The following is a 26,892-nucleotide window of genomic DNA, read 5'->3' as shown; positions in this document are numbered from 1 at the left end:
CCAAAGTTGAGATTTTTTTTTTTTTATGTCTTTTCAATCAAATCTCACCCATCTCTGAAAACCTGCATGCCATAGAAAAACAAGCCACCAAGATCTGTTCTTAACTTTCCACTGAAAATCTGAAAAAAAATCATCTCACTTCTCCTAAGGAAATTGTGGAAAGTCATTATTTCTCAGCTTGTTCTTAATTTTAAGGAAGTCCTAAATTTTCAGGAGCACCACAGCTGGTTATAATGTTACAAATAACACTAATTCTGCCTTAAATCACATCACCACTGAAAAAACCCTAAACCTGAAAGCCAAAAATGGAGAATATAATTACTAACAAGTTGTGCTATACAGTTCAGCCCATCAACCTGCAGTCCTGGATTACACATGAAATCTTCAGAAATAAGAGAAAGATCTGCTTGGTAGTGAAAATATAATTTTATTTAACAATAGCTGCCAGCAGTATACTGGTGTATCTGTAAAAGATGTTCCAGAAAGTGAAAGACATAAGCAAACTACAACAAATTGTATCAACTCTTCAAGTATTTCTGCAAACCACGCTCCAATCCTTGATGTCCTGTCTAGGGAGTCTCCATCCCCTCATCCTGCTCCCATCCCCTCCAGAAACAAAACTCAAGAGCTGGTGGCCCAGGTTCTGAGGCAGATGGAGCATTTCTCACTTGGGTTTCAGCCTTCTCCTGAAAAACATTCACTGGATGGGTTCAGATGGTTCTGAGTGGCAAAGGGAGCGCAGCAGAGTTGGCTGCACTTCACCACTTTTTGTTCTGCACTCAGATAGGCATCAGTGGGTTTGGCTCCAGCAGCTCCCATTTACTCCTGTCTGTGCTCCTTTGATACCAAATGCTAATTTGCTGCTTTAGCATAAAAATTTGATTACATCTCTCTCCTTATCACGGAGCTGCACACAGCTCTCAATCAGTTTGGACATGCCCAGTGTGGAGAAAACACCGATTTTATGGGAAAATGCAAAGCTGAAAGCTGGGGCTGGCCTTGTGGGACATCAGGGAAGGGATGCACAGGGAAGCTGTGGAGGGGCTGGAATTGTTCCACAAGTCCCACATGCCTCTTGTTCCACAGGCAGCCTTTCCACAGCAGGGGTCTCCTCAAGAAGGAAAGTTTTGTTAGGGGAAAAAATAAAATAATAATGCACCTAGGATAATCTGTTCTCCCACACAAAGACAGGGTGCAGGTGATGGATTTTCCCCTTGTGTTCAGGGAATACACAAGTCACCTGTTTTAATGCGAATTTAAGCATATTTCAGCTTGAGAATAAAGTAAGTTATTCAGCATGCTAATACATGCAACCAACTTGCAAACTGGAATGCCTACTTGAAAGGGTAACTGCTGTTTTTAAATTGGAGAAGGGGCTGGAAGCAGCATTTTAAATTTAAACAGGGGGTAGATTAATTGCTGTTTGATGAAATTAAAAATGCATTTAAAGATCAGATTGTAAACAAGTTGACAGAAGTCAAGAATTTACATAGTTATGAAAGGGCTTTTTTAATTAGTGTGGAGCGGGTGATTGGGGCCAGATGAAAGTGCTCTGCCCACACCAGACGCTGCCGTTCCCCGCTGCTCTGCAGGGATCACCTACGGAGCTGGAGCTGCTCCTCTCCACCAGATTCCTGCTCCCTCCCCGAGCCAGGAGGAGCTGAGCAGCTCCTGCCAGAACAAAACTGCAGCAGGAAGCCTGAGAGACACCCAGGACAGTTACCATGCCAAGCTGGTGCTCATTGGAATTCCACCTCTGAGGGAAAGGCCCCTCTGTGCTGAGATAAGGAATCCGCTGGTCAGAGACAGAGCTTGAACTCTGTTTACAAGCTCTCAGACACAACTAAATCACGGAGGGAGAAGGAGAATGGTGTGAAGGCTGCCTGAACAGCAGAGGGAATGGATTATGCCAGAAGAAGCCTGAGCTGGTGTTTAAGGAGGTGGGGGTTGCTTGCAGCACCCCAGGAGCTCCTGGCTGTGGGTGCCCTGCTCTCTGCACTCCAGGGATAATTCCCTGGGAAAGGGAGCACAGCCTGACTCCACAACCCCATCAACACAACTTCCAAGGGCCATGCTGACCTCTTTTTGAAAGGAGAGCTAAAAACTTGACAAAGATATGCCCACAGTCACGTGCTTCCTACAGCTGTGTGAACTCTGTGGTGGCCAAGAGCACCAAACCAAGGAGGGTCGGGTTTGGGGCTTTTTCACCCCATGTGTCATTAAAAATGCTGTTATCTAAATAAAAAACTCATTCCTTTTTCTAGATGTCACGTTGTAGCAGAGACTGAAGCCCTACAGAGGATTCTTATGGCTGAGGAACTTCATTCAGGAGGGGAACGTGACACTAGAATACAGTAATTATTAAAGGGCTACAGTCATGGTTCTCCTAACCAGGTCACTCCCCAGGATTTCCCTCTATGCCTAAACATTCCTGTAACAAATGAGAACAGGGATTAAGTGTATCTAAGAGAGTTGTCTTTGAAAGAGATGTGACAGGATTGCTAAGTGCCTTTATATTGGAATTCTAGCTCTAGAAAGGCAAGGCACCACAAGCCAGGTATACAAATATGGATCTTCTATGTCCAACTAACTCCATGGGTACATAAAGTAGCAAAAGCAGGATGCTTAGAAAATTCAGGCTGGTTTTCATAAAGCCAGTGCTTTACCAAAAAAAAAAAAAAAAAGAAAAAAAAATTAGTGTAGAAAAGTGTTTGTGTGAGCATTTCCACGTTATTGCAGAATGTTAAATATTCCAAGAACAACCTAGCAGGAATAGCACTTTCCAGCTTCTAAAATCAGTTAAATATAAAAGTATCTTTACAAAAAAATAGGCATATAAGTCTAGCATTCTTTGGAGTTGTTTATGATGGTCTTGTAAAAATAACCTAGCAGTTTATTTCGTGCATCAAAACCATTAATTTTAAACAAGAAAACTATTCCCTGGTTTAGAAACATTTGAAAATTGCTTTTAAAAAAATTGTAGTGCTATTCCTCAGTGTTGCTGTAAAAAGAATTAAGTATAGTAGTGCAATGATTATGAGTATGCAAAACTGCAGTCCAGGTGCACAAAAAAAATTGGAATAAATTTAATGGAAAGGACTGGATTCTACCACCATTTCTTTACAAAATTCCAAGATTTCCTTTCAGGAAAAAAAAAACCCTACTTATCATTTAAGGCAAATGTTCTCTTTAAAGGTCACTTTAGCTTTCTTCAGGGAAGAAAGGGCATTAAAAGGTTCCCATTTAATGGCTCTCAGTCCATTTTGCATCACTAATCATTGCACTGCTATTCCCCACCCAGAGTTAGGACACTACAGTTTCCATGGATTTGGGCTATGACAGAACAGATTTTTAAGTAAAAATCACCAAAAATACCTATACAAAACAAAAAGGCTCTTAACTACCAAAAAGAAAGCCACTTGCAATTCTTAAGGTGAACAGAGGGCAGCTTCCAACTGTGCTGTTTCCTAATGGAAAATCCTGACAATTATTTGTTTGCTGCAACTCAAAATTCATACAATGCAGGTGTTTAAATCTCCTCAAACTCTTGAAGACACAATAAACATCAACTCTGAGCTCTGAGCTTCCTGCCCCAGCTCTCAAACCTGGATTCAAACTTCTCTGATGCTGAGGTCATTCAAATCCAAGGTTCACATTGAGTCCATTCTCAACCATTACCATGACTTCAAATCCAAGAGACTTTTAAAAAATACAACAAAACAAACCAACAAAACATTGCCAAATATTTTGCAAATGGCTCTTTTGGATACTAAGTTCCCTTCTCTATGTAAATAGGATAGACAAGCAGGTACAGTTCAACATGTCACAGGTATGACAGGTGTGTACAGATCTTCTGGAAAAGCAATAAATTCCAAAATACATAAATATTCCTTGTACCATACAGTGAGACAGGATCCTAAACCAATTCCTGGACAAATCATAGACTAAATGTTTACAGAGAAAAGCAGCAGGGGCAAGCCAATCCTTCACACTGAAGAATCCAGAGTCACCCCAGTGCAACAGGAACACGACTGCATCGATCATATTCAAAGGCTGTGAGAGGAGGTCAGGAAAAACAAGCCTGTAATTAAGTCTGCAAACTTTAGGTAATTACTGTACCTGGTCTATCCACGTGACTTGGAGTAACTGCGAGTTCATGCAAAAAACAATTGCTATTGATATGAAAAGAGCAGTCTGTTAGAAGCATTGTTACGGGATATGCAGGACCTCATCCTTTGCAAGTGCTGGTTACTTGGTGAGTCTCTTGGCTACATCACTGTAAGCTATTTCAATCTCCTTGTCTCCAGGACAGGTGTTGGTGAACTCATCCCTGCTGTAAGCATTTGTCAGGTATCTCCAGATCCCTGTCATCTCCTTGGGAATCTCAAAGTTGCGGTATTTTTTGGCCACCACCTGGAACACAAGAATTACACTATGAATTTACATCCTTTTAAAATACTTTTTCAACCCTGGCCACTCTCTTGTGAAGTTATCCTTCCAACTTGGACACTTGGCATGATTCCTGAAGTTTCCAGAGGCTGTTCCTGAGGGATGTCCCTGGCCCTGGCTGTTCCTCAGGGCTGCTTGTGCCTTGCTCCCCTTGGGGCTGTCCTCACCCAGGGAAACTCTTCTGCAGGCAGGCAGAAACTGAGCCTGTGGCTCCATCTGCAGTACAGAACTGACACAGATCACTGCAGGCAGGGGGAGGAATCAAACCACACTGATGTGGGCACATCTGCACTCCTGTGGTTGTCCCAGGCTGCCTCTTCCAAGATTCCAACTTGTTTTTTATTATCCAATCCCTTTACTTCCCACTGTGTCATTTACTTTGTTCTGGAGCAGTTTCCTCTACAGAAGTGAGCAGACAGCCCACTTCAGCCATTCCCTGCTCCCCTGATCTTCACCCTCCTCCTCCTTGTGAGCTCTGCAGCTCCCTGAGACCACAAGGTCAGCACAGGGAAATGGGGTTTGGCCCCTGCCATTCACATCCTCTGCTGCCCAGCCTGCCCCCAGCTTCACACCTGCACTGAACTCTGCTGCTCAGAGCCCTTGTGAATGACTCAAACCCTGCACAAATTCAGCTGCTAACAATGCAGTTAAGCTTACAGACAGCTGCAATTAGCTGGGCTCAGGAATGTCACAAACCACAAATATTTTCTCCTGCATTTTCCCCTGCAACCCCCCAGGTTTTACTTTGACAATGTGCAGTTTGGGCAGCAGGTTGCAGTCGGCCAAGGTCATCTCGTTGCCATCCAGGAACTTGCGGGTGGAGACTGTGACATCCTCCAGGCTGTTCTCATCGATCTCGTCAGGCAGAGGGGAGTTCAGGTACTCATCCAACTTCTGCAGGGTTTTCAAGAGGCCACGTTCTAAGGCTGCACAGGAAGGGATGATCCAAAACAAATATTAAACTGAGACTGGTACCAGATCTGAAGTACAAACCCCACAGCCCTGTGCTACCCTGAAGGATTTGTAACCCTTGGTCAGTTTTTGTGCCTCTGTGCTCACCAGAACACTGAAACTGGACCAGAATCTCTTTAAATATCCTACATGTGCAGGTTATTTAAAAGCTGGCTAATACAGGAGTTTGCACTAATTTAAAATACTGTAAGACTGCCCACAAGGGTTTATTTTTGGTTTAAAAAGTGGCTTATGTCAGTTTCTTAAGACTGTACCTAACTGGCTTAAACTGATTAGAATTAAGCTATGCTGGGGTTTATATACATTTAAACATAATCTGTTTAATGTCACATGCTCAGCAAACAGCCCTCACCAACCCAGAGCACCCAGGCTGGAGCTGGAACACAGCAGGATATGGAAAGCAACAGCAGGTTTAGGGAATGCAGCAGCAGAGGGCAGCACACCCCATAAAATCCCCTTTTATTACCCAACTGTTTACAAATATTCTGCATCTCTCCCTTTGAAAGGCAGCAGAAAGGAACCCTGATTCCCTGAGTTTGGTTTTCTCTCTAAGTACTTTGAGGACAAAATTGATTTGTACTGAACTACTTAAAGGCCCAGCTGTGAGTTCTTTACCACTTATTGATCCCTCATGTGAAATCTCCTGTTTTCCCTCTACACAGAAAAGTTTTAATCCTTTAATGGAAGTGACACAAACTAAGCTTAGCTCAAAACCCTGAATGGAAGCCCTCAGTCCTAGAGAGGTGACATAAGAGCAGCAGATGCACAGAAATTCAACCATCAGGGCATGACACAAACTCTGCCTGAAATTTGCTTCTGGATGTTGAAATATTTATCCTTCATTCAAGAGTTTTGAGTGGCTGTTGCACAGAGAAGATCCAGTGCCAGGGATATTTATGAACCATGCACACTCCACTGAAATTCTGATTGAAGTTCTCTTTCAAATGTTGAAATCTTTGAAATTAAATTTAAATAATATTTTAATTCATGAGACTCTCAAGTGCAGCTAAATCTGTCAGGGAGACACTTCCCACAAAGCTGCTCTGAAAAACACAAGACAGTGAAAGCAGGAGTGCACTGTCCCCCCAGTGACCCACCTTCATTAGCTTCTGGTCTAGAGTTCTTGATAAAAGCAGAAAATTTGGCAAATATGTCCATTCCAGCAGTGTTGGATTCTGGATGCTTTGGTGAGAGTTTCAGGTACCTGAAAAGCAGCAAGGAGCAGATCTACAGCACTTTTAGCAGAATGGTGCTCATTATCTATGAACTAGCACAAAATGACACTTTGTTACTGATTTATCCTTTTCCAGACTGGCTCCTGAAGTGTAGTATCACACACTAAGGTTTTTAAGCCCAGCAGGTTCCAGAGGGACACCACAGCACATTGCTGCTTTCTGAATGAGACATTTGGTACAAGCAGAGTGCCTGAGGAGCCCAGGGCCACCAGAGCTCCCTTAATCCAGTGCTGCCAAGGGGGCACACACACATCTGTAAGCAAAATACAGGGTTTTCTATTTCAATTAACATCAGAGGAGTATGGACTCCACATCTTCTGACAAAAGCCTGAAGTTTTGCCATGCTGAAAAGACAAAACAGTTCAGTCTGTCAAAGGCAGTGTCTGGATCTGCCTGCCAGCTGAAGAGTAGAAAGCCAAGAGTCTGGAGAAAGTTTGAACACATTAAAACACATTCTCACTATAGTTTAGGACTAAGTTTTGTACAGCAGACTCATCTTCATTTGCATTATTTGGACACAAGTGTGCCTGTCACCAAAAGGAAGAGTTTGAAAGTGCAGAAAGGATGACCAGGGTATACAAAGGATAATTTAAAAATAATCTTACAGAGAAAATAGTTTTTGATCTAAAGATGAGGGAGCTGAGGGGAGGAAAGTATGACAAGCAAGACCTATCCTCCATGTCTTCAGTTTATTGATGCTGAAGAATACCTTACTTAGGGCAGAAATCTCCTGTGAGAACTGTGCCTGTCTGAGGTGACAAACCATCAGTTGAACACTTACTTGGGTGGGGCCAGAACATCTTCCAGGAACTCTTCAATCTTGTTCACATCTGTTCTCACTTCCCCATTGTATGTGATGAAGGGTGGGTGAGTGCCTGGAGCCAGATTCTGAAGGTCTGCTGGTTTCCTGGGGTGAGATGCAAACCCATGAAGAGCAAGCAGGGGACAACATTTCATTGCTACGACCACAAAAGCACTGCTGAGGTTTCCACATCCTCAGTTTTAAACAGACACCACCAGTTTACTCTCTAAAATGTGAGTTTACAACTAAACATTTTGAATACACTTGCTAACAATTAATTTAAAACAGTTAAAAACAATTTCCTCTGACCTCTGGCTGTGTTTATTCTCAAATCAATACAATGTTGACTAGAAGAGGGATACCTATGCACACACACACGCTCTCCCTCTTTCCCCAGCCATACAGAAGAGTTTATATATAGCATAATCTGTGCTAATCCTCCCCCCTCACTCAGAGCTGCTCTGGAAAGAAGCAACTTTGCTCCAGCCCAGTGTATAAAGCATTTATTACGTGCCCAGGGAGTTTTGGATCCAGGCAGGCTGACAGATGCTTGAACATTGTGTTTAAAATGTTTCCCCCAGTGAAAAAAGGTATTTACAAACAAGAGCAGCACACCTGGGAGAGGAATCCCACATTAGGATTAGACATGAGAGAAACAGCAAAAAGCTGAAATACTCAGCCATTTCTAGCTCTATTTCTAACTAACATTTCCCTCAGGCAGAGCAGAGCAGCCTGGCCACCACCTCCTGCTGGCCCAGCAACAACAAACACTGGCCCAGCTGAAAACTCTGCCAAGGTAAAGCTGCCCCTTGGTTCCTGTTGAACAAATCCAGACTGGACCATAACCCTGAACTGGGACTGAGCCCTGTCCAGCATGGCCACGTTCCTGAGCCAGCTCCAGGCATGCAGGAACTGGATTTACTGGAAACTGCAATTGCAGTGCAAGAAATCCTCCTGACAACACCAGGCAGGGAAACTGAACTGGTGACATCCACAGCCCCAGTCCTGCAGGGCAGCATGAGAGAGCAGCTTGTGCAGGGAGAGCAGCTGGACTCTAAACTGAGCCCAGCTTACAAGCTATCTTGTTTTCCATTTACTACAAAATTAAGAAACCCTGTCAGAATTTCATGTCCTGCCCACTGCTGTCCCTTTTATAGAGCCAAGGTGTGTTTACTTGTAAGACTGAATGAGAAAAGTGATTTTCATACTTTACCCTGCTTTAAGCCAGGGGATGGGAACCTTATGAATACAGGAATTTAACTCTTCAATTTTCAAGCTTCTGAGAAGTTATTTATCACAAAGAGTTGCCACCACTCTCTCACTTATAGGATTTAAAGTCTGTCATTGGGTAATGCTTTAAGTAGCTTAACACTTCATTTAAATACAGCTTTGTAACTCCCAACAATTACAGGAAGTCATTGTGGCTCCCTTCCAGTTCCCCATGTTGGCCAGATAAAATTCCTCAAAAGGAATGTTATTTTAAAAACAAACAGGGGCAAGACCACAGGATCTGCAGGAATACTATCAAAGGCAAGCTTTAGTTCAAAACCAGTTTATTCCAAAGAACTACCCAAAAAAGTTTTCCAAAGAAGCAGAGTGCATCTCAGAGCATTTTATCCATCCAGTCAGACCACCTGGATCTTTCAAGAGAAAGAAAGCAGAGATGAAGATCCCACAGCCCAGGCCCAAACAGAACTCAGGGTTTGACTTCCAGTTTGCTGCTCCTGCCAGGAGATCCTAACCAAGCCCTGCTTCAGCACAGCCCTTGGAGCACAAGCACACAGGAACAGCCTTAAAAGGCTCAGAGTACAAATTCCCTTAACAGTCAAACAAGAAGGCAATTACTGTAACAGTTTTACTTCAGAGATAAAGCTGGAGAGCTTAAAAACCAAACCCAAACAAAAAAACCCTTCTGTAACCACTCCAAGTAATTCCAAGATGCTTTGTGCCTACCCCAAAGTTTACCAGAGGTTTTGGAGGCAGGGCCACATTAATTATCTGGCCATCACTACCCCCAGAGTTAAGGTGTGAACACCTCATGGCTTTGCCACAAACCAGAATAGTAATTAGCATGCAAATTATTTCTTGTAGAGCAGACAAAAATCCAGCCCCTAAATGTAACACCTTTATAAATTACACAAATACTGCAATGAGGATCTGAAGAGTAGCATGAGGAGAAGCCAGCACTAAATCCCAGTTCCTCAGCAGTATTTCACACTGCTGAAGTTGGATTCAGCTCTGGGTGGTCTTTAATATTTAATTTGAGTATTTCATATCATTATTTAAGCTTTGCCTGTCAAAGGAACTGCAAAAACTCCACATGAAGATGCTTCAAACAGGATTTCAGCACTCAGCTGAAGGCAAGCTGGCCCTGAGTGTTGTTCCAAGCCCAACAAATGGTTTGTGCAGTGCAGCTCTGCTCTGGCCTCCAGAACAAGCCAGAGCTCTGGGCACTGAAATGCTGCTGCCCAGAAGGGAAGAATGAAGCCTCTGTGTGCCCAAAGAGAGGGAAGAAATGCCTGACTCCTTGCAGAGGGTGGGACTGCCCTCCTCCTTTGCCTATGTGCGTATTTTGTGTGTTGAGAGCAGAGCTGAGCACTGCAGAATGTGCCTTTGTTAGCACAGGGCAGTTCTGGAGGGGAAAGCACACGGCAGAGTCAGGCAAAGCAGGCTCAGATTTTCCTGTGTCCCAAGTCCCTCACTTGTGAACTTTTGTACCCAACCATGACCTTTTCAGCCTCACAAACAGACAGAACTGGCCTTGCTGTTGTGCAGCATTGACATTATGAGGCACAGGCAAGCAAAGGCTTTTTTCTGCTTTTGGCAACAAAATAAATTCAGTTTTTTTAAACATTTTCCGCTCTGCTCTTCGAGTTTTGTCTAACAGGAACAAGAAGCAGAGGAGATAATTGGCTTGAATAAAGTGCTCACAAAAGCAGTTTCTTGTGGCAACATTAAGGCACCACCTAACATCTATTATCATTCTGGCAGTGATAACAAGGGGAAACAGCCCCACGTGATATCAAACATTTCCTATTAAGCACTTAGCTGGATGTGATGTTCTGCAAGTTGCACTGCTCTGCCACTGGGTATTGATCAGCCCACAGTATTAAAGTGGTATTTAAGGACATCTAAATAAAGTCTAGAAGGAATTAAGTTTGTATCAATATCTATTCCAACCTGAATTAGCTTCAGTGGTCCTTTGTTTCCTTTCCTAGAGAACCCCTTCAGTGCACAACACAAAGGTGGTTTATTTGACCTATTCCCCTGTAAATCTTTAATTTTGCACTTATTTTGTGTTTTCCCCTCCTCAACAGAAAAAAAAAAAAAAACAACCTGAAAGAAAGCTTTCCTTGTGTAATGAAGGTCAACTTTAAACATCTGCAACCAATTTATAGGGTAAAAGTTAGTCTTACATCCCATTCCCCCATCCAGTTAACTGCAAGTTGCCAAGGGGACACAAAATAAAGCCAATTCATCAGGAATATTTGGCATTTTAATGATATCTAAACTGGTTCAGCAGTAAAAAGCCCTTCAAACCTAAAATATCTCTGTTCACCTCCTCCTCCTGCCCACCCCAGTAACTGCAATAGGTTAAACAACCTTTATTTACATTAAAGGAATAGGAAATCCCAAACTAGCAAGACCCACAAGCACCAGTTCTGCTCCTGAGCTTGCACAAACCACAGGCAGGGCTCGGTGGAAGATGTGACACATTTGGTTTATGGGGCTGGCAGCACCAGTATTTGCAGGGAAATCCCACTCTGGCCAGAAAGGCTCTTTGAGCAGTTCCAAATGCACCCAGAGCTGACAAGAGCTGCTTTCTGCCCCTCACCACACATGGAAGCCTTTAACACTCCTTGCCAGCACCGAAGCAGCAACTTCAGTGATTTTTAAAACCCAAACAAGTCACCTCCCTCAAAAAAATCCCAAGAGGTTAAGTCCAGCAGGGTGATTTCTCCCTCCTATGTTGGATTCAGTGCAGAACACTGTGTTTCTGTTGGCTTTATTCCTGAAATTCAGGTTTGGAGGCACTGGCAGCCTCCCCTCTGCAGAGCTGTGACCAACAGAGTTTTCCATCAGTGCTGGGAAAACATGACTTCACACCCAAAGCAAACACAAGGCCCCTGCTGAATTTAGCCCTTTCATAAAAAAAGAATGCCCAACCTGAGGAAATTAAGGCTCCTGGATTCACTTTTCACTGTTTTTAGCCACCAAGGTACTCATTTCATAGAGGAGCAGTTGCAATTTAGGTGACAGCATCATGGCTTATCTGGCTGACACTGAACAAAGGCAGAATATTCTACTTTTTTTCCAACCCATTTCACTTGGATTTTCCTCATGGGCAGGTATTTTCATTATTATTGCACAATAACCAAAATTATCTTAAAAACATTAAGAAGAGGAGGAGGTTGCACATTGTTTGTGACAATTATCCATCACTGGAGATTTGACCAGAAGGTGGTTGACTAAAAATATCCATCTGTCCCCACTTAGGGCATCTTGATGTGAAGTCAGTAAAGGAAGAGTCAATACTGAGTTACAAAAGACTTGTGTGAGTTTTACAGAAGAATCACTGAACAAATTCAAGAGAACTTACCATAATTTTTGTTTAAACCATCAATGAAATTTTAATTTCACAAAACCAGCCTGTCAGCCATAAAAGGTCTGGCCAAAGCTTTGTTCCACCAAGGGTGCTGAACTCTTGCTGGTCCAATAAATCAAGTATTTCTTACCTCTTCAGGTCCACTGTTGTAACACTGAACACGACTCCCTTCAGCCACAGGATCATGAAGAGCCTCTGGGAGAAGGGACAGTTTCCTATGCTCTCACCATCACTGCCAGCCTGCAGGACAGAACAGAGCATTAATGTGGGCAGGGCTGTGCCACCTGCTCATCTCACAGGCACTGCAACAGCTTTAGTTAAACACACGCTCAGCACAACTGAAATTGCTACATTTGTCAAGTTTTTACTTGTCATGTCCTCTAGCTGCTCAAAAAACGTATGGAGCAATATTTCAGTTATCTGTGACACTGCCAGTGCTGCAGCTGCCCTTGGCAGCTGAACATCCTCCTCTGAGCAGCCACACCTTCTGAGGGCAGCTTTCCAATGTCAATGCTGTTCTTTGCTCTTTATTATTCTTTTCTCTTTCTTCTCCAAGGCATAGCTAATTAATTGGAGTCATCTCCCAGTTCAGTGCCTCTATCTCTCCCTGTGCAGTGCTCCAGGGAGCCAACTGCAACCAGGAACTGAGAATTGATTGTACTGCAGGTGTTGTGAGGAAAGACATAACTGTGAGTACATAGAGACTTCACTGACAATTAAATAATATCCCAAAGCCACTTTTTATAGGCAATTTATCAATCAGTCTTTGTCCCAGCACAACAAAGGCCCATTAGAAAGCAGCAGTGAGCTCCCAGTGATAGCACACATCTCATCATTGCTCTGACAATGAAGGATGCATTGCTGAGTTGGAAAATTTTAGTTTTTCTGGGCTAGAATGAGGTACTGGAAACCTTTGTTATAAAATACAATCCTCTGAGAACTGGTTCAGTACTTAAAGCTGCCAAATATGTCCGATTATTCTGACATGTACTTTATATTAGATGGGTTTCAATGGATTTTGCTTATTATTGTTATTATTACAGTCCTTCCAAGAGGGATTTTCATCCGTGCAATTCTCAAAGCCTGGCCAACTCTTTCATCATCACAGTGAGGAGAATTCAGAAAGACTCTGCAAGTTAAGAAGAGTAATAGTAGGATTTTCAAAGGCCAGGAAAAGAGAAAGTTTTTCAGTGAAACTGTCTTAAATTCAGAAAGCTGTTTTGGGCTTTGTAAAGTCATGGGGCCTTTGCAGATATCTTTATTTGCAGATAAAGCTGAGTCTCTTAAACAGCTGTTGAGAATTTTTACATTAATTATTGTTCCTACAGCTAATGGACTCATTCCTGCAAATGTCCCTCCTGTCAGAGCTTCCAAAGACCTGGTTGTAGACACAGAGTCAGTTTTCTTCAAAACTTTATCATTGCCAGCTTTATCTTTGGATAGTAGAGTCAGACTTGCAGCAGATTATTATTAATGGATTGTCTTAAACTCTGCCATGTGTTTGCTCAGGAGACTGAATTCTAGAAGCATCTAGGAAAAGGATAATATGTTAATATTTAACTCCATCACTGTCCCTGCACACAGCAGGCTGGATTTCAGCAATTTCCCCCCTCCTTCTGTGTTTACACTGGAACTGACATTTCCTACAGGTAAAATAGAGATTTATATTTATCTGCTTTTTCTGTTGCCACATGTCAGGTCTGATCTACCTTTGGAAAAAAGGGACTGAAAAACATAACACTGCATCCCAGGTAAGAAAATAGATATTTTGTACTGCCCAGGGTAATGCATGCTTTGAAGCAGAAATAATTCTTTGACTCAGAACTGATCTGAGTCCTCAAACGTCAAGCAAAGCCTGAGTTACACTGCAGTAACAGCACAGGCTGAAATCCCCATCCCGTTAAACTTTACTTGGCCCGCTGGAATCCAAACCAAAGCTACTTTAAAATCATAGAACTGCACAAGAAGTTGTTTAAAATTTCAGGCTGACCTGTGGCTTTCATTAAGGTCCATCCTCCTAAGCCAAAATGAAAGTGACCAAAAAAGGTCAAATGCATTTTCTTATCCTGAAACTTTCCTTCTCTCCCAACACAAGTGCAGCATTCAAAGTGAACAAGCAACCAGCAGCATCTGCTTTAGTTTAGGACAGGCTTTTTGGATTATTTGAGTCAGAGGAGGGGATTAGAGCCCAGTAACAGTCAGTGCTATGAACAAACCCTGATGCACTCTCAAAGCCCAGCAGCCCGAACGGAGCCCAGACTGTTCTGTCTGCAAACGTTTGTCCCACTTCTGCTCCAAAAAGTCCCAAGTTATTCTGAGCACATAGTGGAGAAGGAATGCACTCAGAATGCCAAGAAACTCTGGCTCCAGAGCTCTGGAGCCAAGGAATTCTGCTCTGTAACTGTTTGCCCGAGAGGCCCATTTTGTGTCTGTGTTTGATGCTCCAGCCCCTCCTTGGGAGCAGCCAGCTCTGGATTCTCCCTCAATCCATGGATTCTCTTCTGAGAGTCCCCACTGTGGTGGGTGCTCCTGCAGGAGTCACTCCTGGATCTATTTTCTCTGCCAGAACAGAGCTGTGCTGGCAGGAAACTCTCAACTTTACATATTAGAAGAATACTCTGAAATCTGACATGATTTGTCATGCAGGGGTTAATCACAGAATAATTGCTGCTTGTCATTGCCTTGTCTTTGAATTCAGGCCATAAAATTCCAGGATATCTTCAGTGTCTAATCCTCATCACCATCAGAGTAAAGCAAATATTAAATGTTGACTTCTTTGCAATAACAGGTTATTTGTTATTTAACAAGGTTATAGTCATTCTATACCGAGAAGCTTTGGGGTTTTATTTCAATTTCTTCTTAAAACCAGTCTAAAAAACTTCATTACAAGAAATATTGGTAATATTACTAATGCCAAACTGACTGCAATTAGGGCTAATTTCCAATTCTGCCATTGTACACTGAAGGATATGTATTCAAAAACCTCACCATATATCTAATTTCACTGAATTTCAGGTTTTCAGTTGTAGGGATTAGGACCAGACAGAGGAAAAGTGCCACACCTCTCACACAGCAAGGAACATGGAATTTCTCACTTGTGTGTTACCCTCCACAAATTGAATTGAATTCAAAAAACTTCTGAAAAGGTGGCAAAAAGGACCTTGTTAATTGTAAGACGTGGCACAGGGAGAGCAGAGCACACACCCTACAGAACACAGCTCTACAGTGTTCTATGAAAACAAATAAAGCTATTTTTAAAGAAACATTAAATAAGAAAGGAAGTTCAAACAAGAATGGGAGAGTTCCAAGGCAGTAACACAAATCAGCTGCTCATTGAGAAGCCAGCCTGGTTTATCACAGCCACACTGAAATTCCTGGCAACTCCCAGTGCCCAGCAGCTCGGCCCATGCACGAATGCAGCCCTTGGGAAAGGGAAAAACCCCCAAAATCTACTTATCCCAGTGTCTGCAAGAGTGAACTTAGCTTGGAAGCCACCTCCTCCCTTTCTCTTTCCCTGAGTAGTGATTTCATTCAAATGAGACTGTTTTTCCAAAAAAAAAAAAAAACCCAGAGAGTACAAGTAATCAAACATCTGTTTGAGTGGCTGAACAAGCTAAAGGAAGGAAAAAAAAATCCATTTAAATTGTGAAATGTTTGTCTCTACAGCTGCATAAAAATTAACCTGAGTCCTGACACGAGAACCTGAGTGGATTTACCTTAGCAAGGAAGCGCTGAAATTTATTGCAAGACTAACAAAAAGCCAGACAAGCAAAGGAACATCAGAAGGGCACAAAGCCCTTCTTATACAGCACAGATCTGAGAATTCTAGAAATCCTTGGTCCCAAAGATTTCTGCAAAATTCTTTCAATTATCAACCAGTTAAAAGGAGTCCACTACAAGTTTCCCAAACTAGATCAAATAGCTGTAGAAAAACAATAAAGTGCATCTGATGAGCAATGTAGTACAGCTCAGTCTGTGCCTGCAAAAATAGAACAAAAGGAAAGGGCAGAACACCAGAAGACCATTTCTTAATTTACCCAAAACTCTCAAGGGAATTTCTCCCAGATATGACATCTTTACCAGAAGTGGTATAAGAAGTTTGGATGAAGAGGGATAAAGAAGCATCCCACAGAATACTTTTCACAAAGACAATGACTGGAGCCTTCTGACTGCAGCACCAAGGAAATCCCCACTTCCCCAAGTGGGAAATCTGCACTCTGTGAAGTCTAGAAGGATAATGTTCCAGCCAATAAACAGACTGGGTGGAAATAAAAATGAAAGAGAGGGTATGTTCTGAACTCAGTAATCTTGAAATATGTCTTGAGTTCTAACAAGGAAAACCAAACCTGCTGAGAAAACTGCATGAGCAACCCAGCATGATGCAAAGCCATTGCCTCAAACCAGCAGATAACAATCAATTTTGCATGTTTAATGAGCAGTAAGCTCATTCCAAAACTGAGTAATTAATAATAATCCTTTATGGATTACTGTTTTGAGAGGAAATGGTTTAAGGTGAACTAACAAAGCAATTCAAGTGAAAAACCTGCAGCAGTTCTGCAGGTCTGGGATAAAGGAACAGAGGATACAGAAAGGAGTGGTTTGATGTTCCACACATGAAAAGGGTCTTGCTGTATCAGCCCAAATCCTTGGGCCTTTATCTTGCCAAGCTGAACAGGCAGAATTCCCTGGTGCTGACTGAGGGTGTTTCAGATAAGATGTAAAGAATTACAGCCACGGAAGGAGTGACAGCAATCGATGTAACGAATGCTCCCCACAGTGCCATTACCACAACTGTTCCCTGTGCAGGGGATGGAAGAGCCTCAGGGATGCTCTGTGCTCACACTCACTCTGCAAACCAAAGCAGACCTTAAAGGCTCCCAGTGGCTCAAATGTTGATGAATATTGATGTTCTCCTCTTATTCAAAGAGCAAACCAAGTGACAAGGTAGTGAGGTGCAGGGCTGGAAAAGCTTATCTGCAGTAGTGTTCCACTCCTTGCCACCCTCCCAGAGCTGCAGTTTGAGAAGGGAGTTGGTTTGTTTTTAGGGGAGGAACAGGTCAGGGAGCAAGGCAGAGTCCAGCCCTGACTAAATCCAGTTCAACCAGATTTAATCTGAGGGCTGAGTGACAGGGACACTTCCTCCTGTCACCTCTGCCTCTCCAGGACAGGGCATAGCTGGGGCCACGACCTCCAGGGCAAAGCTTTTCCTTGTGCCACCAGGCAGAGCACAGATGAGCACAACATTTCAACACAGGGCACAAAAATTGGGCTGACAGCCCAAAGAACTTCCCTGCCACGATGAACAAAACCAGGAAAGGTGGGAATCAGAGAAAAACCAACAGCACATCCTGCAGAGGGTTCAGGACATCAGAAGTGCCTTTTGAAAGTGAATTTTTAATTTGGTAACACTGTGTGAAGGTAAACTCTCAAGTCACAACCACCACGCCCTACCCAAATTTAGCTCCACTAAACAACTTAGTCCATCACTGCAACTTTAAGTAGCCATTCCTTTGAGAAAAACATAAGAAAATGGAAAACAACAAGCATCAGGTCAGTGCTCACACCTGGAATTCCCTAAGATAATTAGCCTAAGATAATTAATGTACATTTGTTATATGTTGACTGACATTAACACACCCAGGGCAAAACCAACCTGAGTTACCACTGCCTCTCATGACCCCTATCACCATTTGTAACCAACCCAAGTTCCACTTCAGCTGAAATTCCTTTAAACTCAAAAAATACTTCAAAATCATTAACTCGAGTGCCTGTGTTTACTTGAGATCTGGCTCTTTCAGCAGGGAAAGGAATGTTTGCCAGCCCATCCAAGCCACCCTTCAGTCATTACCTTTCTGCTAAGTCCCCTCTGTGTCACACACCGGACTGGAACAGACACTGACCATTTTAGGATGATGCTGTTTTTAGCCCTGTGATGCTGCTCCCAACAAAATCATTAGCAGACTCGTCCTGCACACTTTCCTGCAGCTCCTGCTCATTGCTGCCCAATTCTCACTAAAAGCTTTTGGAAAATGCTGTGGGATCCTCATGGTGTACGGAAGTAAATCCACAATTCAGCAGAATTTAATTAAGTGCTTCTAGTCCTTTGGAGAACAGGAATTATTCCATGCTCATCCTTTCAGAGAATCAGATGGAGAGTCCCAAACCTGCTTTAAATACAAAACACTGTTTTCTTCAGTGAAGAAATGAGCTTAATGACAGGAACACAAAACCCTGGGTTTATTGTGGACAGTCTCAGGACACTTCCTGGCCTGGCACAGGAAAATCCAATTATTCACTAATGGCACAAGCCTGGCATCTCTGCTGTGGCAATACCTTGAACAGAGAGCTGGTGTTGGACAAACCCCACAGGATCAGCGGGGCCACACTGACTAAAATGCGCTGGGTAACATCTTGACACAATCTTGCAATTTTCTGGTAGGAAACTGTAAGCAGACAATAAACTCTGCAACACTGAGGGTTTCTTTTACACTGCCTGAAAGTTGCCTTTGGGTCTCCAGCACATAAACCTAGAGCAGGAATTGTTCATGACAGTGATTCTCTCTCCCTGGACTTATTAAATTTGCTGAAGTACAGTGTGTGCCTTGGCTACAGGCCAAGAGACCCATTTCCAAACCTCCCCCACCAAATCATGAAGCACCAAAGTGAGAGGAAAGAACTGCAAATGCTGTCATTGGGGCTCAGAAGAACCCAGTCAAATCTGTATCTGTGGCATTTCAGAGCTCTTCAAATAAACCTCTGACTGTGCCTCACTTCCGTGGGACAGGAAAAGACAGAGCTGTGTTTGTGGTATTTATAACCTCATTTAGAGAGAGACAAGCCAGGGGCAGATGAGCAGAGAGAACAACCAAGAGCTGCTCCAGCTTCACCCTGGGCTGCTCCTCCTCCTCCAGGTCATCCCAGCCCAGCTGACTTGGACTGAAACCTCTCCAGAGCAGCAAAACCCAGAGGAGTTTCGTGTCAAAATCCCAGCCCAAAAGGCACCAGCTGAGAGCTTCAAGGCCTGGTAAAACACAGGATGTGCAGCTAAAGCACAGCTGCCTCAGCCTGGGCTCTGAGCAGCAGTGCCCACGAGGGAGGTGACAGTGAGGACACAAGCTGCACAAATTCTCAGCAGCCTCTCAAAACCCAGTGCAGTCCTGAACCTGTTCCCCTGCCTGCAGCACAATCAGAAGCTCTGGGGAGGAAAAACATAATCTGAGACCAAAAGTGGGGCTGGAGTTTCTATTTCAGAATGATGGGATTGGGGGGGGGGGGGGGGGCTGCTCTCTGTCCAACACAAGCAATGCACAACTAAAAGGCACCTCCCCAACTGAATTCCCACTCCCCTGGGAGATGGGACCTGAGTTTCTCCTCTGGGACCTCTGTTCTGATCTCCCTGAGCTCCAGAACACTGTGTCTCACCTAATGCAGCACCCTGAAGTGCACAGAAATCTCCTTAGGCTTGCTTTGATTTTATTTTTAGACAAAACCACATAAAAAAAGCTATTTCCTTTATTTCAGAAAAGCAGCTCTCCAAAGGATGGAGCCAAAATAGTAAAGCTCCAAGAGAGCCAAAAAAACTCTGAGGCTGGCCCAGTAGCACTGACTGATCCCATTAGCTCTTCTCGGGAAAATATACAGATATGACTTCACCCCTGGATTACACTGCTATATTTAGTTTATACCTAATATGGAGATTCAGTGGGGAGAACTCAGTCATTTCCTTTCCTCGGGTAAGTTCCTTGCCCTTTGTCTGGCCAACAATACAAGGAATAAGTCTGAACTCCCAGAGAATTCCCACACAAAGATGTTTGTAATTAACAGCAGTTTAGCTTATGTTTTTCACTCCAGCAGAAGCAAACACCCTAAAAATCCAGATTGTGCCTCAAATGTATTTGACCTGAATAAAAAAACCCAACTACAAAGCAAGTTTAAAAAATATTACCTGTTACATTTTTTTTTTGGGGGGGAGTATTCTAAATGAAGGATTTAAGGCTCCTGAAGTCAAACCTCTATTGAAACTCCTGTGAAGACAACATAATTTTGGGTTTGGGTGTTTTTACTGTTAAAATATGCACAAACTCTTAATACCACAAGGGAGCACCTAGCATCTATTTTAAGATTAAAACTATATTATTCCACACTGAAGAATATGCAGGAAAAAAAAAAACCCAGACCTGATTAGGACAATAAGCTGTTTGTTACAGCTTATTTACCAAGAACTTTGAAGATAAAAATCAAATTAGATGGATAACAAATACAGATGTAAACTATTTTTCCATGAACCATCAATTTGCAACCAACCACCACCTTAATTAAATTTTGTTGTCTTAGACAAACCAAGTGCCTCCCCTGGCAGACAAAAACCACCTTGTTTTCTCCCACGCTGTCCAGTCCAGGCTTTACAGAACTGCACTGCTCAATTCACTGGGAAAAGAGAACATCTACCAAAACAAGGCAACAAATCCAGTTACTGCCAAGTACAGTTATCCAGTCTTAAAAGTCGTTCTTGTGGATTTTTAAGTGGTATGTCCAGCCTGGCCAGAAGCTGGGATTGATGCAGGCACTGTTACAAAAGCTTGCAGGCCTTGTGTTTGTCACATCACAAGAAATGTTTCATTTAAACATAATCTGAACACACACTGGTGAGAAAATAACAGTGCAGGGCTTTTTCTTTATTTTTTTTTTTTTCCTTTGAGCTAATGAACACTTTAAAAAAATCAAACTTTAGAGTCCAACATCGCTTCCCAGAGTACACAGCTTACTGTTTAGCTTGGAGTTCAAGGAATTTCCCAATTAGATTCTTCCAAGCACAGGTTCCTGGAAGGGACAACTCAGCCTTCAAAAATCCACATCCAGAGAACCAACGACTTCTCTCCCCATTCCAAGACAGACAGGCCTGCTCCTCGAATAAAGAACTCTTTCCGTGCCCAAGATGAGGTCAGGATAGCCATGGAAGGAGCAGGCAGTGCCATGAGTCACTCCAGGCTGGGAGGGGGGTGATTACCAACTTCTCATCGTGCTAATCCTGTCCCAGGGCTGCCCACTGCCAGATTAGCAGGGCCTCCCACCCACTCCCTAAATTGATGTAAGGATTTCTCTATCTCGTTACTTCTCAACAATCAAGCATCTTTATGCCCACACAAAACTCTCTTTAAAGAGGATCTCACTGTCTTTACTCATTTTCACAGGAATGCTGGTGTTCACAGTGCCCTTCCCTCTTGGTGAACTCATCACTGCTCACTCACTCTGTCACAGACTGACACACAAAACATCAGGACAAGCCTTGGATCCTCGGTGTTCCTTTATCCCTGACTTTTGGCAGCCTCCAGGCCCTAGAGTTTGCCCCACACCGTGTGCTCTGACACACAGGCTTTCCCTTCCACTTCAAGCCCTCAATGCACGCCCTGAGAAACCCCAGCTGGGAAAACTGAGGACAGACTTGTCTTTTGTAGCAGAATCTGTGCTGCAGGAATGTGTCCATGGCATGTGTCCCATGGAGGGAGTGACTCACAAGCACCACCATACAGCCCAACCCTCAGCCTGTGAAGGGCCACCAGCTGAAATCTGGGAATTCACAGTTTTTAGATGCCTCTGAGGGGAAAAGAGGAAAAGTGCCTGAGTGTTAAGACACATTTCAGCTGCAAAGTGAAACCCAATTTCTCCTGACAATCAGAGCTGTCTGGATGTTAATCATTGGGAAGAAGGGATGCCAGGGAATATAACTGTTACTCAGAAGCAATTCCTGACTGAAGGAAAGCTAACTCATCTGTGCAATCCCTCTGGAAATTATTGCCAGGAGGTTTTACCAATGATTTGCAAAAAAATTTAACATTTACACTTGAGACCATCTCAGTACTTTCAAACAACTCTGTACCAAGAGCACCAGCTCCTGTATCACCAGCCAGACTCAAATGAAAAAGCTGAAGATGTTTTTGGCTGTGAGGACTTTCTCAGGCATAATTTAAAGGAATTACTGGCCAGAGAAGGAAAAGGCCTGATTTCTACCCACTGAGCACAGGATATAACGAAATGGTTACACCTCAGTTTACAAAGGGCTCCTTTACAACACTCCCAAGAAATAACCCTCACATGACATTTTGCTGTCTACACCAAACACATATCAAAGAAAGGCTGAGGAGGTTCTCAGCTGCTGAGGTTACACCAAACCCTCCAAGGATGATCTGGTGCATAAGGAGGAGACTTATCTAATAAGATTATCAAGCAATAACCCTGCCAAGACTATCTTTGAGAAGCAGAACTGCATGTCTCAAGTCCTGTTATTTCCTTGTACTGATGTGCCTTTAAATCATACAGCTACTTTGTGGGTGAAAAAAGATAAAAAATTGATGACAAAGAAGCTCAGGGATGGTTTGTTATAAACCAATGTACAGAGCTACAGGGCTGCAGAGTGCCACAGCAGAGCTTACATAAGAGAATGAGCACAAGGTGAGACAGGCAGACCTGAATCCACACAAATCCATCCTGCGGAGCTGCTGCTGGAGATGCTCACATCCCCTTCCTGCCTCGGCCCCAGCGTTGCACTGAACAAGAGATCCCGAGCCCGGAAGACAAACAGTTCACCTGCCAAATCTCTGCTTCAGATACACAAAAACAGAGACAAGCTTCTGCTACAATCACTGCGAGTGCTTCAGAGTGGGGGATTTATTAAATGTGAAATCACAGCTTTTTCTTTTGTACTGACAGACAATTCAAAGGTAAACAGATAGTAGACTCTGATTTTCAACACAGGTGCCCCATTTCGCAATGACATCTTATTTGAGAGCTGCCAGAAATCCAGGGTCTGATTAATTAGCAAGTACACACACGTTACCCAGTGGAGAGGGGAGACCTTCCTCACTGCTTCCCTACATCTGCTCCAACCCATGCCATGCCAGCAGAGACACACAACTCTGAATTTCTTATTAGTGGAGTCTGGTGTTTGTTTCCTTTAACACTGAACTTGTGTCTTCACCTCGGTATGAGCAGAGGATGCAATCACTGAGTGCCTTCCAGAATGCCCAGGGCTGAGCTTTCAGCAACTCCATCCTCACACACTCCCTTACAGGAACTGCACAGGCAGTTTTGTAACTCTGTCCTGTGACTTCCACAGGTGACTGGGTCTATTTGACCAAGTCACTTCACCACGGTTTTATTTACAATAAAATTCCACAAGCCATCAACTAAAGCACAGCTATTATTCCAAGCGACCTGTCTGAGCTGCACTCAAATCCCAGAGCTCAGGTTTCTCCGAGCACATTCACCACAATGCAGCCTTCACTGCTCTGAAATGCCACTAGGGCACATAAAAATATTCCTCTTAGACAATGGAAGCCTCCCTCGTTAATAAAACATGGAACAGACAAGGAAACTAAATGAAATCAGATACATCACTGGTTTTGTCCTAATCAGCTCTCAAGAGAAAAGACTCGGAAAATATTTACACTTGGTTTAAAAGAGACTACAGGCAGCCCACTGGCTCTGGAATTAAATACATTCTGGAAGTTTTCATTGTGACACCAAGAAACAGAATCACCACTGTAACAGATTTTCTTACCTAAGTACCCCAATCCTGCAGGGAGTTCTCACAGACTAAGAAAATACAAGTTTCAGCAGATTGATACATTGTCTGGTGGGAAAAATGGTATCAATGTGCTGGTGACAACACTGTGACAGAGTCATTCCTAACTGAGCCCAGCCATGTGCCTGCTCCTCCCCGCTCTGTGCCCATCCTATATTGTTACTGATCACAATTTAATAAGGCTCAAACCCCACAGTTTGGGCACAGAGCCAGACCCTTTCTCCTGCTTCACAGGTTTGTTTCTCAAGCTTTAATCCCTACCTTTGTTTCATCTCAGGTCTGGCTGCTACAATCCTTTGTGCCCAGGTCATGCAGTCACCGCCCCTGGGCCGGGTGTTGGGCTGAGAGCTCGAGTTTGGTCCAGAACTTTTTCCACTACCTCTGCCTGAAGCGCTTCCCTGGCTAACAGGGCACAGGTAGATCCCAGACACGGCTTGAAAAGTGATTATCTGCGTGGAGAAGCCCTCAGTAACTTCGGATTTTTTTTCTAGATTGCATCCACAACCACGTGGAAAAACTGCAAGTGTGCATCCAATTCACAGAGGAAAAAATAATTACTAAAATCCAAATTTAGCGCTCCTTTAGACAGACACTGTTGGTTCTCTTCAATAAATATATTCCCCTAGCAATTTCTGAAGTGAGCATCTTGAATGAGTCAGAAAACAAGATTTTATTTGCCTTACAAAAACGCTGTCCTGATAATCCTCAACAGCTTCAATAAAGTGTGGGACAGGCAGCAACACCCAGGTGAAACAACTATTTTGGTCTGTCTGCTGGGCTGGGGGTTGTCCTTTATCTGAAGGATTTTACAGGAAATAACCTTTACCTGAAGATCGTGAAGGCAGGCAATAATAACCTCTTATTTTAAACTGAACTTTATCCTTAGGGCAGACAGTGCTCAGCGTGCAGCAGTCATCCATAAAAATGGGAAAAGGTTTCCTTGAGGGAAAAAATCCTCACTGATGACCTCAAATTTAGCCTTCTTAAACCCATGCCAATAAAGAAATTTCAGTTGAAAAGGACAAAAAAATCCCCTGATTTCCCCCTTTTATATAATCTCACAGATTTATTAGTCCAATTCTTATTTAATCAAAATGAACACATCTCTCAAAACTATTTTTACAGCTTCTTCCATGCCACTCCTCATGCATGAAATATTATCTTTAAACACACCCACAAAGCTGATTTCCCTCTGCCCCCAAATCATTCTGCCATCAATCACTGCTTGAATTTGCTTAAAAATAAGAAAAATCAGCTGACGAACTTTAGGGCAAATGAAGACAAATTGGCATTTTATATTAAAGATACACTGCTATAAATAATTCAAAGTAATCTGTAACTTAAGTGCTGCACTTGTAAATTCTAACCTCTACACTAAGAGCCTAAATATTCTGACCAAAATCAGCTCTGGAATCCACCATTGCAATGCTCTCCCTGGGGTCCCATTACTGCCTCTTGATACTACTATTAAGAAGTATGAAAAGAGGAAAAATTCAACACTTTTAGAGAATATCATTTAAGAAATAAAATAGATATTTAATAACTTATTTCCAAAACCCTAGCTGGAAATTTTTATGTTTGTCATCGTCGCTTTTATACAAAGCAATTCCCAAGTTCCCAGATGAAGAGATCTATGTTTTTCTCACTACAGTTGGAAGAAACTTCTTCTGAAGAATTTAAATACTTTTCTGCAGAGGCTTTCATTAAAGGACGTTTAAGCACAGAAAGAGAAGATTGCACGGGGTAATTGGTGTTACTTTTGATATTAAGTAAAAGTAAGATGCTGCATCACCAGAGCCCCGGAGGATGCAAAATATTGCATCATACAGCAATAAATGAATGCAAAACATGTGGAGATACCATATGGTATCTTCGCCAGATAAGGGCAGTACAACACATGCTCATTCTTCTAGTTTGGATAAAAACCCGGTGTTACTTTACATATTCTCTTCCCGTCGTAAAAAGTAGACTTTTTGGGCGGGGAGCGAGGAGTGACTCGTGTTTTTGCTGCTTTTTTGCCGCCTTCCAGCGCTTCGCCGGGCACACAATGCCGAGCGAGGGCGATCCATCGTGGCGCTCGGTTCTTCCCTTGTGCCAGCGCTGCCCGCGGTGCTGCGCCGCACCCGCGGCACCCTTTGCTCCGGGCGGAGAATCTTCCGGCAAAACGCAGCCGGGCCGCGCTTTTCCCCCCCAAAAAAGTGACTTTGCTTGCGGTCCCGCCGGCGCTATCGCCCGCTCCATCTGCGCGCTCTGACTCACCGCGGCTCCCGCACTCCCTCCCGGCGCCGGGCACACGCCCTCGGCTCCGCTTTTGTGCCCGCACCGCGCCGGGAGCCGCCCCGAGCGCTGCCCCCCGCGCCCGCGGAGTGCTCGGGGGTGCTCGGAGGGGCTGGCCCCGCCGTGCCGGGCGGGGAGAGGGGTCCGCGGGGAGCGGGGTCCGCACGGAGGGGCCCGAGGGAGCCGTGAGGGGACTCGGAGCCCCCCGGGCGGGAAAAGCGGAGGGAGGAGGGAGGGGGGTGGGGGGGGAGCGCCCAACGGTCGCGGCGCGCGCGCGCTCGGCGCTCAGACGGGACGAGACTCCCCCGCCCCACCTCCCCTCCCCTCTCCTCCTCTGCCTCCCCTCGGCCGTACCTTGACGAAGAGCTCGATGACGGGCTCCTTGTCGCCTTCCTTCAGCCCGTTGACCGGCACGGACAGCGCCATTGCTCTCGCTGCTGCAGCCCCTGCCCCGCCTCGCCCGCCGCTGCCACAGCCGGGACGGCGACGCCGCTCCGCTCCCCTCACCCGCCCTGCGCGCGACTGAGAGCGGCCCCGCCCCGCGCCCGGAGCCCGCCGGGGCCGCGCGGGGTGGGCGGGGCCTCGGGAGGGGGCATCGCGGAGGGGGCGTGGTCTCCCTGAGGGGACAATGCTAAAGGGCGTGGCCTCCGTGAGGGGGCGTGGTCGCCGTGGGGGGACAGTTCTGAGGGGCAGCACCGGCCATGGCGGTCCCAGAGTCCCCTCAGGGACGGGGGTCCCCCCCGTGTCAGCCATGGGCGCCCCCGGGTGTGAGACACCGCCCGCGGCCGGTGCCGTGCTCGGTGACAACGGGTGGGAGCGGCCTTGGCGGGGCCACAGCCCTGTGGGTGCTGCCAGCCCCGGGGTATGTGTGTACCCCCCTCATCGGCTCAGCCCGCCTCACCCTCAAGTGAAAAACTTAAAATCTAGAAACTTCCCCCTCACAGACCCACCACACCAGAGCAGCACGAAC

General features: G+C 44.4%; 1 protein-coding gene across 1 annotated transcript; it reads right to left on the bottom strand.

Annotated features, from left to right (window-relative positions):
* Positions 1–407: 407 nt before the first annotated feature.
* On the bottom strand, positions 408–26,395 carry CLIC4 (chloride intracellular channel 4). The gene is made up of 6 exons (XM_053998741.1): positions 26,277–26,395; positions 12,195–12,304; positions 7,438–7,563; positions 6,519–6,625; positions 5,194–5,375; positions 408–4,413 (listed from the first exon to the last, which is right to left on the bottom strand). The coding sequence occupies exons 1-6, from the start codon at positions 26,346–26,348 to the stop codon at positions 4,249–4,251; spliced, it is 762 nt and encodes a 253-aa protein (XP_053854716.1). The 5' UTR covers positions 26,349–26,395; the 3' UTR covers positions 408–4,248.
* Between the last annotated feature and the right edge of the window lie 497 nt (positions 26,396–26,892).

The sequence above is a fragment of the Vidua macroura genome, chromosome 25, assembly GCF_024509145.1.
Source record: "Vidua macroura isolate BioBank_ID:100142 chromosome 25, ASM2450914v1, whole genome shotgun sequence".
Lineage (NCBI taxonomy): Eukaryota > Metazoa > Chordata > Aves > Passeriformes > Viduidae > Vidua > Vidua macroura.
The sequence above is the reverse complement of the archived record's forward strand: the minus strand, read 5'-3'. Positions and strand labels throughout refer to the sequence as shown.

Bases quoted from the DNA above. Each gene is read 5' to 3' on its own strand.
- CLIC4 (XM_053998741.1), bottom strand. From the start codon at position 26,348: ATGGCGCTGTCCGTGCCGGTCAACGGGCTGAAGGAAGGCGACAAGGAG. The intron at 7,564-12,194 runs GTAAGAAATACT...ATCTCACCCCAG, and splicing joins ACAACAGTGGACCTGAAGAG to GAAACCAGCAGACCTTCAGA. The intron at 4,414-5,193 runs GTAAAACCTGGG...CTTGTGTTCCAG, and splicing joins CCAAACTGCACATTGTCAAA to GTGGTGGCCAAAAAATACCG.